At 48.9% G+C, this 13,731-nt stretch overlaps 1 protein-coding gene across 1 annotated transcript in view; it reads right to left on the bottom strand.

Annotated features, from left to right (window-relative positions):
• Positions 1-11,715, bottom strand: part of LOC136586754 (corticotropin-releasing factor receptor 2) — a 251,085-nt gene extending 239,370 nt beyond the window's left edge. The window contains exon 1 of the mRNA XM_066584954.1: positions 11,558-11,715. Within this exon, the coding sequence (XP_066441051.1) occupies positions 11,558-11,590 (33 nt within the window). The 5' untranslated portion in view covers positions 11,591-11,715. The remainder of the gene's footprint in view (positions 1-11,557) is intronic.
• Between the last annotated feature and the right edge of the window lie 2,016 nt (positions 11,716-13,731).

The raw sequence follows: 13,731 nt of genomic DNA, 5'->3' as shown, positions 1-13,731 counted from the left end.
CTATATTCATCTAAATAAGCTAAAGACATAAGTATGTAATCATCGATCATGAACTGTTAACTACTACATTATAACTATGTCAGGAGTCTCTAATTATCAGCAGTACTGTAATAGAACTTACGCTATTATTGTATCTTGACGCCACCAGGAAGAACTGGTGAAGTCAAGATCGACGGGGAGGGGGGGGGGGGGGGGTTGACGCCCCCTGAATCTGATTGGCTGCAGAGCTGGATGGGCTGCAGGTCCTACCAGCCCAGTAAGCTCATGCTGCAGCTGCAATCCAGGGAGGCCTTCACCTCCATTCCTTTCTGAAGCGAGCATAGGTGAAACCCCCTTCCCGTCGTCTGACCAGAAGAAGGCACTCCGCTGCAATCCAGGGAGAGCTGCACCTCCATTTCTTCCTGGCCCTTGCTGGAGGCGTGCATTGCCGCAGGTGAAACCCCTCTCTCCGCTGTCCGCCCAGAATAACGCACACCGCTGTGTGTTACAGCACAGAGCGGGGTTGGCATGAAGGAGGCCACCGGCCTGTGAACCAACTGTGCCACTGGCGCCACTGAAGGCGCTCCCCTTCTCACTTTCCTTCCCTCCGGTCGGCATCAGTGAGGACACAGCACCGGCCCGACTAGCCACAGCAGCAGTACAGCAGGGAAGCAGCAGCAGAGGGCAAGACTTTCTGACATGCGCCGCCTGCACACTGTATTAGGAGAGCAGGCAGCCAACATCGGTGGTTGAGTCACTGTTCTAGCCACCAGCCTGCAGCCAGCAGAAGGAGGATGACAGCTGGGAGGTCGGGGGACAGCCGCTTAGTTGCTGCAACAGCGCTGAAGCTGAGCGGCGGCTAACAGACACCGAGCCCTCCTCACAGGCTTACTATGGCGCCTGCACATGCAATTTACCTCCTTTCAGGACCTTCGCTTCTTGAGCCAATCGATAGCTAGGGGTGCGAGAGGGGCGTTCCTCCTGTCAACCCCCTAGCTTCTGATGGTGTTAAGATACAATAATACCAGAACTTACGCCCCCCCTTCCTCCGAGAACAGCATGCATGATACAGTCCAATGTGAAACGCTGTGATTTTGCGCTCGTTCTTTTTTTGTGCCCGTTTTCACAAAAATAGGATCGTGACCTATGGAAGTTGCGCAAACATGATGTACATCTGGCCACACGGGTATGCACTAAACTCATCGCATAGCCACAATCACCAGCACCTCGCTAAGCAAATTTGCCTTTTAAAGCAGGGCTGATCCCCCTGCCCGTGTGAACGAGCGGTGCCTGCGTAAACACTCCATATTTGTGCAAAGCACGAACGTTAAACACACTCATTCGCTGCGCAGGAGCAAGTGTATTACGTTAGACGTTCGTCTGTCCAAGCCCTTAATGGGTGATATTGGTCCATGAATGCACCAATAAAGTTCAATGGCTCTGTGTGCTTTCTGTATTCAATCAGTAAAAAATACGGTCTGAAAATACGCTTGCGTTTGTGCGCCATAACTCTCAGCTGCGCTAATTCTAATATCACGGGTCTCATTTATCAAAACTGCCTGATGGTAAAACTGTCTTTGGTGCCCACAGTAACCAATCAGAGTGCAGCTTTCATTTTCTACACTTCTCTAGAAAAGTGAAAGCTGAGTTGTGATTGGTTGCTGTAGGCATCATAGACCGCACAGGCTCCTTACTCTATAAAGTCACTTTTCATTTCCCAGGAAGCACGGACAAGCGGCGGATGATTATTATTTCCTTAATCTCATTAGTGCAGATTAACAAGATTAACTGCAAACTTGGCGGCCGTGGCCCGGCATGCACAGGTGACACGTGACTCACTGAGGGGCATTCACACGGCGAGTGCGATATAGGGCTGAGACACTTGGATCGATATCTCGCTTGTAAAATTGCGGCGTTCACTGCCAGTGCGTCGCACTGAATATTGCATTGAATCACTTAAAAATTAGAAATCGCGATACATTCATAGGAAACTCGCATGTACATATTACGCCGGGCTCATATGACCAGATCAAACTGCGCATACGAGAGGCCCGCAGTGGATTCTGGACGGTGACCCTGCGTACCTCCCTAAACTGTACTGCGGATGACTGCGGAAGCAGGCAGGCGGTCACGCGCAGTATTGTTTTGTTTATTTGCATTTACTGCGCCGTCACTTAGCGATGACACAGGTACCTGCAGCCCATACGCAATGTTAATTACAGGCAGCATTACGCAGCATATTACGCATTTCTTAGCAAAATGTGATTGTTCTCAGCAAGAGAAACGACGTAATCTTGTAGATATGATACCTTTTAATGGCTAACAAAAATACATGATGTAATAATAGCGAGCTTCCGAACCAACGCAGGGTACTTCTTCCGGCTTATTTTTGTTAGCCATTAAAAGGTATCATATCTACAAGATTACGGTCATTTCTCTTGCTGAGAACAATCACATTTTGCTCTACTGGCTAACACGGTACCAGATCTTTGTTTGCATTTCTTAGCGAATTGTGCACGCATTTGACTTCAGTCAGGACCTTTGGTGCGCAAATGTGTAGAAAAATAGAGCGTGACACGTTTTTATTTGCATGCAAAATATGGAAATGGGAACAAATTTGCTGACATCAGTGGTTTTTATTTGCAATTGCTACGTATCACGTGCGCAAATATGCCCGTGTGACGCCGGCTTTAGCTGTGATAATTGTAGGGATATCACTGCGGTTATGCCAAATAAACTGAAGTCTGTGTTGGGCTGGCTTCACACGGGCGAGATTCTCACACAAGATTTGTGCGTTGCGATGCAGAAAAAGTACCATATTTTTCGCTCTCTGACACGCACTTTTTTCTCCTCCAAAGCGCGGGGGGGGGGGGAGTTCCTGCGACTTTTAGAGCGAATGTGTCGAAATTTGTTGCGATCGCCATTTTTAGCGTGATCACGAATGTAATGTGCGGCCGTGACTTAGTTAGCGCGATTGCGCGTTAAACACGCGGTTGCACGAACAAATGTGCGATCAGTCACAAGTAGAGATGAGCGAACGTACTCGTTATGAGTACTTACGCACCCGAGCACCGCCATTTTCGAGTACAGCGGTACTCGCGCGTAAAGATTCGGGGGGCGCCGTGGCGGCACGGGGGGTAGCAGTGGGGAGTGGGGGGGAGAGGGAGAGAGAGAGGGCTCCCCCCTGTTCCCCGCTGCTCCCCCCCGCACCGCCGCGCCTCTCCCCGCCCCCCGGCGCCCCCTGAATCTTTACGCCCGAGTACTGAAGTACTCGAAAATGGCGGTACTCGGGTGCGTAAGTACTCATTACGAGTACGTTCGCTCATCTCTAGTCACAAGTTTTCTCTCCTCCCCACTGCCACCCATACGTACCTCTGAATGGTGGAGTCGGGGAGCAGCAGCAGTACCCACCAGCGCTCACCACCAAACAGCTTCTTCCCTTCCTCCTGCCGCACACAAGCGCCGCTGTGACATGGAGCTCCAGTTTTTCAGAGCTCTGCTGCTTCTTCTGCTCCGTCGCCCGGCACTAACCCTGCGCTGTCCCTGGGTGAGGTCAAACTATTTTTTCCCTATATTCCTGCTCTAGAACAATGGGAGACCCACCGCTGCGACTGTCAGCAGCCGCTAAGGATCGCTAGTTCCTCAAAGTGATGAAAGTTGGTTTTGATATAAAAAACACTTTGCATTCGCGGACAAATCTTATGTTCACGAGCGCAATATAAGGAAGGGATTCCTGCCCCGATATCACACTCTCATCACGTGAGATTTGCGCGCTGTGAGACGCACTAAGCTCACACGAATATGAGCCAATTCTTTTGAATGGGGTCATACATGCGGGTGACTTTTTCACGCATCGTGGTGAGGGAAAAGAATTGTGGCATGTCCTATTTTTGGGCATCCTCACGGGAAGCCTCGCTTCGCCTGTTGATTTAAATTGGGCCGGCACAGCTTCGCATGGCGTACGAGATGTACGCAAGTGAGACGCAAGGTTTTCCCCTTGAAAACAATGGGAAATATTCTGCGATGCTCCGCCGCGGCTAAAAGTCATGTCGGAGGCTCGCTGCTTCCCTGAAGTGACGCAAAGTGGAGGTCCAGTTCACACACGCGCATGTTTTATTCCTCGTTCCGTGGAATTGAGTGGCTATTTAAAGCCTAATAAGGTCTAGCTGCCTTCTTTTGCGCAGTGGCACACCCTTCCTCTCGTGTAGTTTCGTCCCTGTTATAGCAGTTTCGCTGCGCAAAACACAAAAAAATAGAGCAGGACTAGAGATGAGCGAACGTACTCGTCCAAGCTTGATACTCGTTCGAGTATTAGCGTGTTCGAGATGCTCGTTACTAGAGGCGAGTACCACGCGATGTTCGAGTTACTTTCACTTTCACCTCTGAGACGTTAGCGCGCTTTTCTGGCCAATAGAAAGACAGGGAAGGCATTACAACTTCCTCCTGCGACGTTCAAGCCCTATACCACCCCCCTGCAGTGAGTGGCTGGCGAGATCAGGTGTCACCGAGTATATAAATCGGCCCCTCCCGCGGCTCGCCACAGATGCATTCTGACAGAAATCAGGGAAAGTGCTGCTGGTGACGGGGCTGCTATAGGGAGAGCGTTAGGAGTTATTTTAGGCTTCAAGAACCCCAACGGTCCTTCTTAGGGCCACATCTGACCGTGTGCAGTACTGTTGACGCTGCTTTTAGCAGTGTTGCACAATTTTTTTTTTGTATATCGGGCGTGCAGAGCATTGCGTCCGCAGTCTGCAGTCATTGTACAGAGTATAGGGCCAGTACTGGTGAGGCAGGGAAAGAGATATTCAGGCTATATAGGCAGTGGGCTTTTTCCAAAAAATTGGGGAAAAATACTATATTTGGGCTGCGTGTGACCGTCTTCAGTTTACTGCGTGTCTGCTGGGGGTAGTAGTCCTAATTAATACGCAGCTAAGCGTTACAGCAGGCTTGCACAAAATTGTTTCCTGGATCTGCTGTCTCTGTTACATCAGCGCCGTCATCCCGCCAGAGGGAAACAGTAAACATAATATTATACGCTGCCTACAGTATCTATCTGCTGGGGGTAGTAGTCCTAATTAATACGCAGCTAAGCGTTACAGCAGGCTTGCGCAAAATTGTTCCCTGGATCTGCTGTCTCTGTTACATGATCGCCGTCATCCCGCCAGAGGGAAAGAGTATACATAATATTATACGCTGCCTACAATATCTATCTGCTGGGGGTAGTAGTCCTAATTAATACGCAGCTAAGCATTACAGCAGGCTTGCGCAAAATTGTTTCCAGGATCTGCTGTCTCTGTTACATCAGCGCTGTCATCCCGCCAGAGGGAAAGAGTATACATAATATTATATGCTGCCTACAGTATCTGTCTGCTGGGGGTAGTAGTCCTAATTAATACGCAGCTATGCGTTACAGCAGGCTTGCGCAAAATTGTTTCCTGGATCTGCTGTCTCTGTTACATGATCGCCGTCATCCCGCCAGAGGGAAAGAGTATACATAATATTATACGCTGCCTACAGAAGCAAAATACTTAAGGCCTACTACTGGCCTTTGGCCACTTGACTGCTTCTGCGCTGTGAAGTCTACTAGCTCAGTCATACGCACCTACGTCTCACTACAGGCTTGCGCAAAATTGTTTCCTGGCTCTGCTGTGCGTTCCGTAAGGGAAGTCAGCCTCCAACCACAGGCCAATAAGCGGCACATTTAATTACAGCGTTCTGTTTCTGCACTACTGGTAATACAGCATGCTGAGGGGTAGGGGTAGGCCTAGAGGACGTGGACACGGGCGAGGACGCGGAGGCCCAAGTCAGGGTGTGGGCACCGGCCGAGCTCCTGATCCAGGTGTATCGCAGCCGACTGCTGCGGGATTAGGAGAGAGGCACGTTTCTGGCGTCCCCACATTCATCTCACAATTAATGGGTCCACGCGGTAGACCTTTATTAGAAAATGAGCAGTGTGAGCAGGTCCTGTCGTGGATGGCAGAAAGTGCATCCAGCAATCTATCGACCACCTAGAATTCTGCGCCGTCCACTGCTGCAACTCTGAATCCTCTGGCTGCTGCTCCTCCTTCCTCCCAGCCTCCTCACTCCATTACAATGACACATTCTGAGGAGCAGGCAGACTCCCAGGAACTGTTCTCGGGCCCCTGCTCAGAATGGGCAGCAATGGTTCCGAATCCTCTCCCACTGGAGGAGTTTGTCGTGACCGATGCCCAACCTTTGGAAAGTTCCCGGGGTCCGGGGGATGAGGCTGGGGACTTCCAGCAACTGTCTCAAGAGCTTTCAGTGGGTGAGGAGGATGATGACGATGAGACACAGTTGTCTATCACTCAGGTAGTAGTAATTGGAGTAAGTCCGAGGGAGGAGCGCACAGAGGATTCGGAGGAAGAGCATCAGTCGGTGTCACGCGTCGTGGCAGCACAGCGGTGGGCAAGCGTCAGCAGGCCGTGCTGAAACTACTCAGCTTAGGAGAGAAGAGGCACACGGCCCACGAACTGCTGCAGGGTCTGACAGAGCAGACCGACCGCTGGCTTGCGCCGCTGAGCCTCCAACTGGGCATGGTCGTGTGTGACAACGGCCGTAACCTGGTGGCGTCTCTGCAGCTCGGCAGCCTCACGCATGTGCCATGCCTGGCCCGCGTCTTTAATTTGGTGGTTCAGCGCTTTCTGAAAAGCTACCCACGCTTGTCAGACCTGCTCGGAAAGGTGCGCCGGCTCTGCGCACATTTCCGCAAGTCCCACACGGACGCTGCCACCCTGCGCACCCTGCAACATCGGTTTCATCTGCCAGTGCACCGACTGCTGTGCGACGTGCCCACACAGTGGAACTCTACGCTCCACATTTTGGCCAGGCTCTATGAGCAGCGTAGAGCTATAGTGGAATACCAACTCCAACATGGGCGGCGCAGTAGGAGTCAGCCTCCTCAATTCTTTACAGAAGAGTGGGCCTGGTTGGCAGACATCTGCCAGGTCCTTGGAAACTTTGAGGAGTCTACCCAGATGGTGAGCGGCGATGCTGCAATCATTAGCGTCACCATTCCTCTGCTATGCCTCTTGAGAAGTTCCCTGCAAAGCATAAAGGCAGACGCTTTGCGCTCGGAAACAGAGGCGGGGGAAGACAGTATGTCGCTGGATAGTCAGAGCACCCTCCTGTCTATATCTCAGCGCATTGAAGAGGAGGAGGAGGAGCATGAGGAGGATGAGGAGGAGGGGGAAGAGACAGCTTGGCCCACTGCTGAGGGTACCCATGCTGCTTGCCTGTCATCCTTTCAGCGTGTATGGCCTGAGGAGGAGGAGGAGGAGGATCCTGAAAGTGATCTTCCTAGTGAGGACAGCCATGTGTTGCGTACAGGTACCCTGGCACACATGGCTGACTTCATGTTAGGATGCCTTTCTCGTGACCCTCGCGTTACACGCATTCTGGCCACTACGGATTACTGGGTGTACACACTGCTCGACCCACGGTATAAGGAGAACCTTTCCACTCTCATACCCGAAGAGGAAAGGGGTTCGAGAGTGATGCTATACCACAGGACCCTGGCGGACAAACTGATGGTAAAATTCCCATACGACAGCGCTAGTGGCCGAAGGCGCAGTTCCGAGGGCCAGGTAGCAGGGGAGGCGCAGAGATCAGGCAGCATGTACAGCACAGGCAGGGGAACACTCTCTAAGGCCTTTGACAGCTTTCTGGCTCCCCAGCAAGACTGTGTCACCGCTCCCCAGTCAAGGCTGAGTCGGCGGGAGCACTGTAAAAGGATGGTGAGGGAGTACGTAGCCGATCGCACGATCGTCCTCCGTGACGCCTCTGCCCCCTACAACTACTGGGTGTCAAAGCTGGACATGTGGCCTGAACTCGCGCTGTATGCCCTGGAGGTGCTTGCTTGTCCTGCGGCTAGCGTCTTGTCAGAGAGGGTGTTTAGTGCGGCTGGGGGAATCATCACGGATAAGCGTACCCGCCTGTCAACCGACAGTGCCAACAGGCTTACACTCATCAAGATGAACAAAGCCTGGATTTCCCCAGACTTCTCTTCTCCACCAGCGGACAGCAGCAATACCTAAGCAATACGTAGGCTGCACCCGCGGATGGAAGCATTGTTCTCTATCACCATCAAAAACATAGACCTTTTAGCTTCATCAATCTGTATATAATATTCATCCTCCTCCTCCTGCTCCTCCTCCTGAAACCTGACGTAATCACGCCGAACGGGCAATTTTTCTTAGGCCCACAAGGCTCAGTCATATAATTTTTGTAAACAATTTTTATACGTTTCAATGCTCGTTAAAGCATTGAAACTTGCACCTGAACCAATTTTTATTTTAACTGGGCTGCCTCCAGGCCTAGTTACATATTAAGCCACATTAACCAAAGCAATTAACGGGTTTCACCTGCCTTCTTGGTTGGGCATGGGCAATTTTTCTGACGTACATTAGTACTGTTGGTACACCAATTTTTTGGGGCCCTCGCCTACAGTGTAATCCAATTAATTTTTTGCCCACCTGCATTAAAGCTGACGTTACATCAGCTGTGCTGGGCACTGCAATGGGATATATTTATGTACTGCCGGTGGGTTCCAGGGAGCCACCCATGCTGTGGGTCCACAGGGAGTTGTAACTGCATGTGTCTACTGCTAAAGAACCCCAGTCTGACTGGGGCATGCAGTGTGGGCCGAAGCCCACCTGCATTAAACATGACATTACCTCAGCTGTGTTGGGCAATGCAATGAGATATATTTATGTACCGCCGGTGGCTTCCTGGCACCCACCCATGCTGTCGGTCCACACGGAGTTGTAACTGCATGTGTCCACTTCTAAAGAACCGCAGTCTGACTGGGGCATGCAGTGTGGGCTGAAGCCCACCTGCATTTAATCGGACGTTACCTCAGCTGTGATGGGCACTGCAATGGGATACATTTATGTACAGCCGGTGGCTTCCAGGGAGCCACCCATGCTGTGGGTGCACACGGAATTCCCATTGCGAGGGTTGTACCTGCCTGTGACTATTTATAAAAAAACACGGTCTGACTGGGGCATGCAGACACCTTGACAGAATGAATAGTGTGTGGCACATAGGTTCCCCATTGCTATGCCCACGTGTGCAGCTCCTGATGGCGGTGGCACAGGATTATATTTCTCATTGCTTCTGTACAGCATTGTGGGCTATTGCCCCGCCCCTTTTAAAGAGGGTCGCTGCCTAGCCGTGCCAACCCTCTGCAGTGTGTGCCTGCAGTTCCTCCTCATGGCAGACGCACTTATAAATAGACATGAGGGTGGTGTGGCATGAGGGCAGCTGAAGGCTGGGCAGGGACAGTTTGGTGTGCGCTGTGGTCACTGCGTCGTGCGGGGGGGGGGGGTTGGGCAGCATGTAACCCAGGAGAAGTGGCAGCGGAGTGTCATGCAGGCAGTGATTGTGCTTTGTTGGAGGTAGTGTGGTGCTTAGCTAAGGTATGCATTGCTAATGAGGGCTTTTTAGAAGTAAAAATTGTTGGGAGGGGGGGGCCACTCTTGCCGCTATTGTGGCTTAATAGTGGGACCTGGGAACTTGAGATGCAGCCCAACATGTAGCCCCTCGCCTGCCCTATCCGTTTCTGTGTTGTTCCCATCACTTTCTTGAATTCCCCAGATTTTCACAAATGGAAACCTTAGCGAGCATCGGCGATATACAAAAATGCTCGAGTCGCCCATTGACTTCAATGGGGTTCGTTACTCGAAACGAACCCTCGAGCATCGCGAAAATTTCGTCCCGAGTAATGAGCACCCGAGCATTTTGGTGCTCGCTCATCTCTAAGCAGGACCCATTTTTTGCACACAGACGAAATGCGTACATAAAACTTGCTCATTCCCTGTGTCTAGTGCACGCAGATTTTGCATGTGCAAACACAGCCGTGTGAAGTAACCCTCAAGACAATGCCATAAATGTTGCAGTCCTATGTAAAACTACAGATAACACATATGGTATCACTAGGATTTAAGTTTGTCGCACAGGCGGCCGCGCTCGTCAACGTCCCTTTGTTCCCTGTGCCATGCGTTGTCTTTTAAAATGTTCGAGGCGTTCCGTGGGAACGCCCAAAGGTAGGTCACGCTGCAATTCTTATCACTCATGTGAATGAGTTCATTCAAAAGAATGGAGTTCATATTTGTGCGTCTCGCAACGCACAAAGCCCGCGCAAGATTCTCGCTTGCGTGAATGTAACCTTAGCCTTCTAACAAACACATCACATCTATATGTAAGAAAGTCAGGTTTACTGCATGAAAAAAACTCCTCATGTAGAGCTGGCAAGCTCAGCTCTGCTACATCTGACAAAATCTGTTCTGGTACATTTCACAATTTCAGCCCTGCTACATCCGTACATGACCACTGCAAACCCTGAACAATAATCCCTATACCCAGAGCTAGAAGTCAGCGGCTGCTTTGGTTTCTTTGTTCTTAGCAAGTCTGCAGAGTTCTTATTTTCTGGGAATAAAGACACTGTCTCTTTAAAAACATCACCAACCAATCGAGGACGCATTTCCCAAAAGTTGTATTTCATGAAAATAAAAACAGAAAAAACAGAATATATTTACCAAAAACAGAAGATACTACAATAATAAGCAGTGCCTGAAAACCTGAGAATTTGTTAAGATGTAGCAGAGCTGAATGCATCATGTACAGGTGTAGTAGAGGTGACTTTGTCTAAGATCTGTTATTTGGTACAAAGTTCTTTGTACAAAGTGAAATAAGGTTTACAATATAATGTCAAGATACACGGAGGCAGATTTATCAAATATTTACACCAGTTTCCCGGCATTTAACAGTCGCACATTTTGTCGCACAGTAAATGTATGCAAAAATATGCGACTTTTATCTTTCTCGAAAGTTTTGAACCACTCCTGCACTAGTTTTACCCCAATCATCTAACAGGAACACTGAGGCAGTTACAGCCTGGTATTTGCAGAATATGGCGTATACTTTCTGGGGGAACACTGCGCACGCTACACCTATCCTTCAACATGGCAAATCCCTCATCCGTGCGCCAATGTTAATAAATATAAGGCATGAAATGTGAAATGAGCAATTTAACTCTGCTACATACGTCTGCTTCTGAACAGCTGATATTTACACGCAGCTCTTAGCATTAATAATTTCACTACAGGTGTTGCAGAGCTGAGTTTGTCTTCTGGTTCTGCATCATTCTTGAAAACTTACTTGATTCTGAGATCACACAGTAAAGTTAATTGCAAAACCAACAATGCTAACACATTCCAATGCCAGCAAGACTTGTGCCAAGTAACAAACTCAGCTCTGCTACATTTTACATATGTAATAAAAATACAATTATTTTTTTTACAGAAATATCAGTTAGCAAAATCTGATCAGAGCGGCTCCGTGGTGAGTGACAGAGGTATCAATATTTAACCCCTTCATTACTACCCTCACCCCACCTCCCCCAAAAAAGTTAAGATTGATATATCAGTACAGCTCATGATCTAAATAGCATCTCCCCTGGGCAAGCGTATTGTGGAAACATCTCGAAACGATGGCGTAAGCTGAGAGCGTGACCGTACAAGGTGTCACAGGGGGATGAATACATTTACAAAGAACTTACTTGTAGGATAAGAAACAAGATTGCAGATTTCATTGTGCTACAAGTTCCAAGGAGGGTGCAGGGTGGAGAGCGCCCATAGGCTGCCCAGACCTCCAGGGTAATAAATAATACCACTGCTGACTTTTGGCGTCTGGACAGTGACTTGGAGTTGTTCCTTCTACCCGGGCAGCCCAGAATCTCCCTGTATGTGGAGTTGGGGAGGGACTTGGAGGCGAGCACACATGGATACGCCGGACGGATACTTAATACTTGTATTGTTAGAAGAGTGTAACATTGTGTCGCTGTGACGCAGTATATAGACGCGCACGAATAGCAGTTCCTTAATATCGTGTTACTATTCACAAAGGGGACTTCAGCAGCTACATAAGAGTCCCTTCACACAAGAACGTTCGTCTCAGCGCTATGCATTGGCGCTATAAACGAGGTAGATTTGCACGCGTATCGGCGCATTTCACTGTACTTTTTGTCAATAAGACACTAGAACGCCCCGAATTAAAAGGTCATTTAGCCTAATGAGTTCCAGATGTGGTGTTCTTCCCGCGGATTTGCGCAGCATATTGCGTGGTTATTGAGTCCGCATTTGCGCTCCTCCCGTAGGGCCAAAAATAGAGCATGCTGTATGGTTTTTTTTCACACCGCAAACAGGAGTAAGGCTAGTTAGACACGGGCAATCGCAATTTTGCCGTGAGAAAAATTGCAGCAAAATAGTGTCCTTCTGCCCACGATTTTTGAGCGGCAGCAATTTTTTTTTTTTGGTTGTTTTTTTTTTTTTTAAATAATATCGCATCGCTGCCACCTGCAATACAGTCACGCAATTTTTTAGAAAAAATTTGTGGAAATCACGCAATTTCCTCGCCCATGTGAATCCACCCTAATAGGAATGAACCAATTGAAGTCGATGTGTTCTATTCTCCCTGTATGGGCACAAAAACTAGTGTGAATGGGCCCTAAATTCCCCAGCAGTGTACACATGTGGAGGCAGGAGGGGTCCGCAGCTACTCCCTTGCTCTACTATTTTGAATGGAAGAAACAGCGCTGCAGACAGCGCCACTTTCTGCATGCAAAAAAAAAAACTATGCTGTGAGGAAAAAAATTGTGGCACGTCCTATTTTTTCCAAGTTCCTTGCAATGCATCGCCAATTGATTTTAATGGGACCTTAAATACATTGCACGCCATGCGATGTGAGTGCGATGCAAGGTTTTCCATTGAAATCAATGGGAAACATTCCCGATCTTCTATCATGCGTGGAACTCACAGGACAGGATCAGAGTTTCACAAAAGCACCAAAAAAAAACCCCGCAGGTGCAAAAAGTTAGGATCTGTCCCATTTTGTGTGTATTTGCACACCAAAGAGCCCCATAGAAGTCTATGGGAGGTGCGCAAACACTTATCTGCATGAGCAGGTATGCGCTAAATGTTGCACACACCCGCAATCACTGGCATCACATTAGGTTAATTACCCATTTAAATCATGAGTGGTGTGAACAAGCAGTGAGTGCGCAAATACACTCAGGATTTGCGCAGGAGCAAGCATAAAATACCCTCGCGACATACACATCTGTTTAAGCTGTCAGTGTGGATTTTGTTGCGTTTTCAACTACGGAAAGCGTTCTGCGGAATGTCTTGCAGAATATTTTGCGGATTTCTAGCATACAGGAGAGTAATTGCAAAATTACAAGTCTGCACAGAAATCTGCAACAACAATTTCGCAAGACTTCTTTAACTCTACAGCAGAATTTAATCATGCAGTTTTGAAGTAAAGATGCGCAAATTTTATCAGGTGTGAATTTCTATGTCACGGAATTTCATCGTGACACAGAAATGTCTGCATGAACTAATTCCATTTTGTGTGAAAGGATGTTTCCCTGCATGGAACGCGATAACGGGGCGGGATTCACGGCTAACTTCACACAGGTGAGTGTAATATCGGGACGTGAATCAGAGCCGGATATCGCGCTCACCAACAGGATCGCTTTCAATGGGGAGACCTCGCATCGCACTCGCGTGCACCTAGCATGTCAGTCCCATTGAAAACTATGTGATGCGATACAAAAGCACGCCAAGAAAGCTCGTAGGATTTTCTAGACCATGTGAAACCGGCCTAAGAGTTCATGACAAACAGCAGTGAACACCTATCACAGCAGTGAACACCTATTACAGCAGTGAACACCTA

The sequence above is a fragment of the Eleutherodactylus coqui genome, chromosome 12, assembly GCF_035609145.1.
Source record: "Eleutherodactylus coqui strain aEleCoq1 chromosome 12, aEleCoq1.hap1, whole genome shotgun sequence".
Lineage (NCBI taxonomy): Eukaryota > Metazoa > Chordata > Amphibia > Anura > Eleutherodactylidae > Eleutherodactylus > Eleutherodactylus coqui.
The sequence above is the reverse complement of the archived record's forward strand: the minus strand, read 5'-3'. Positions and strand labels throughout refer to the sequence as shown.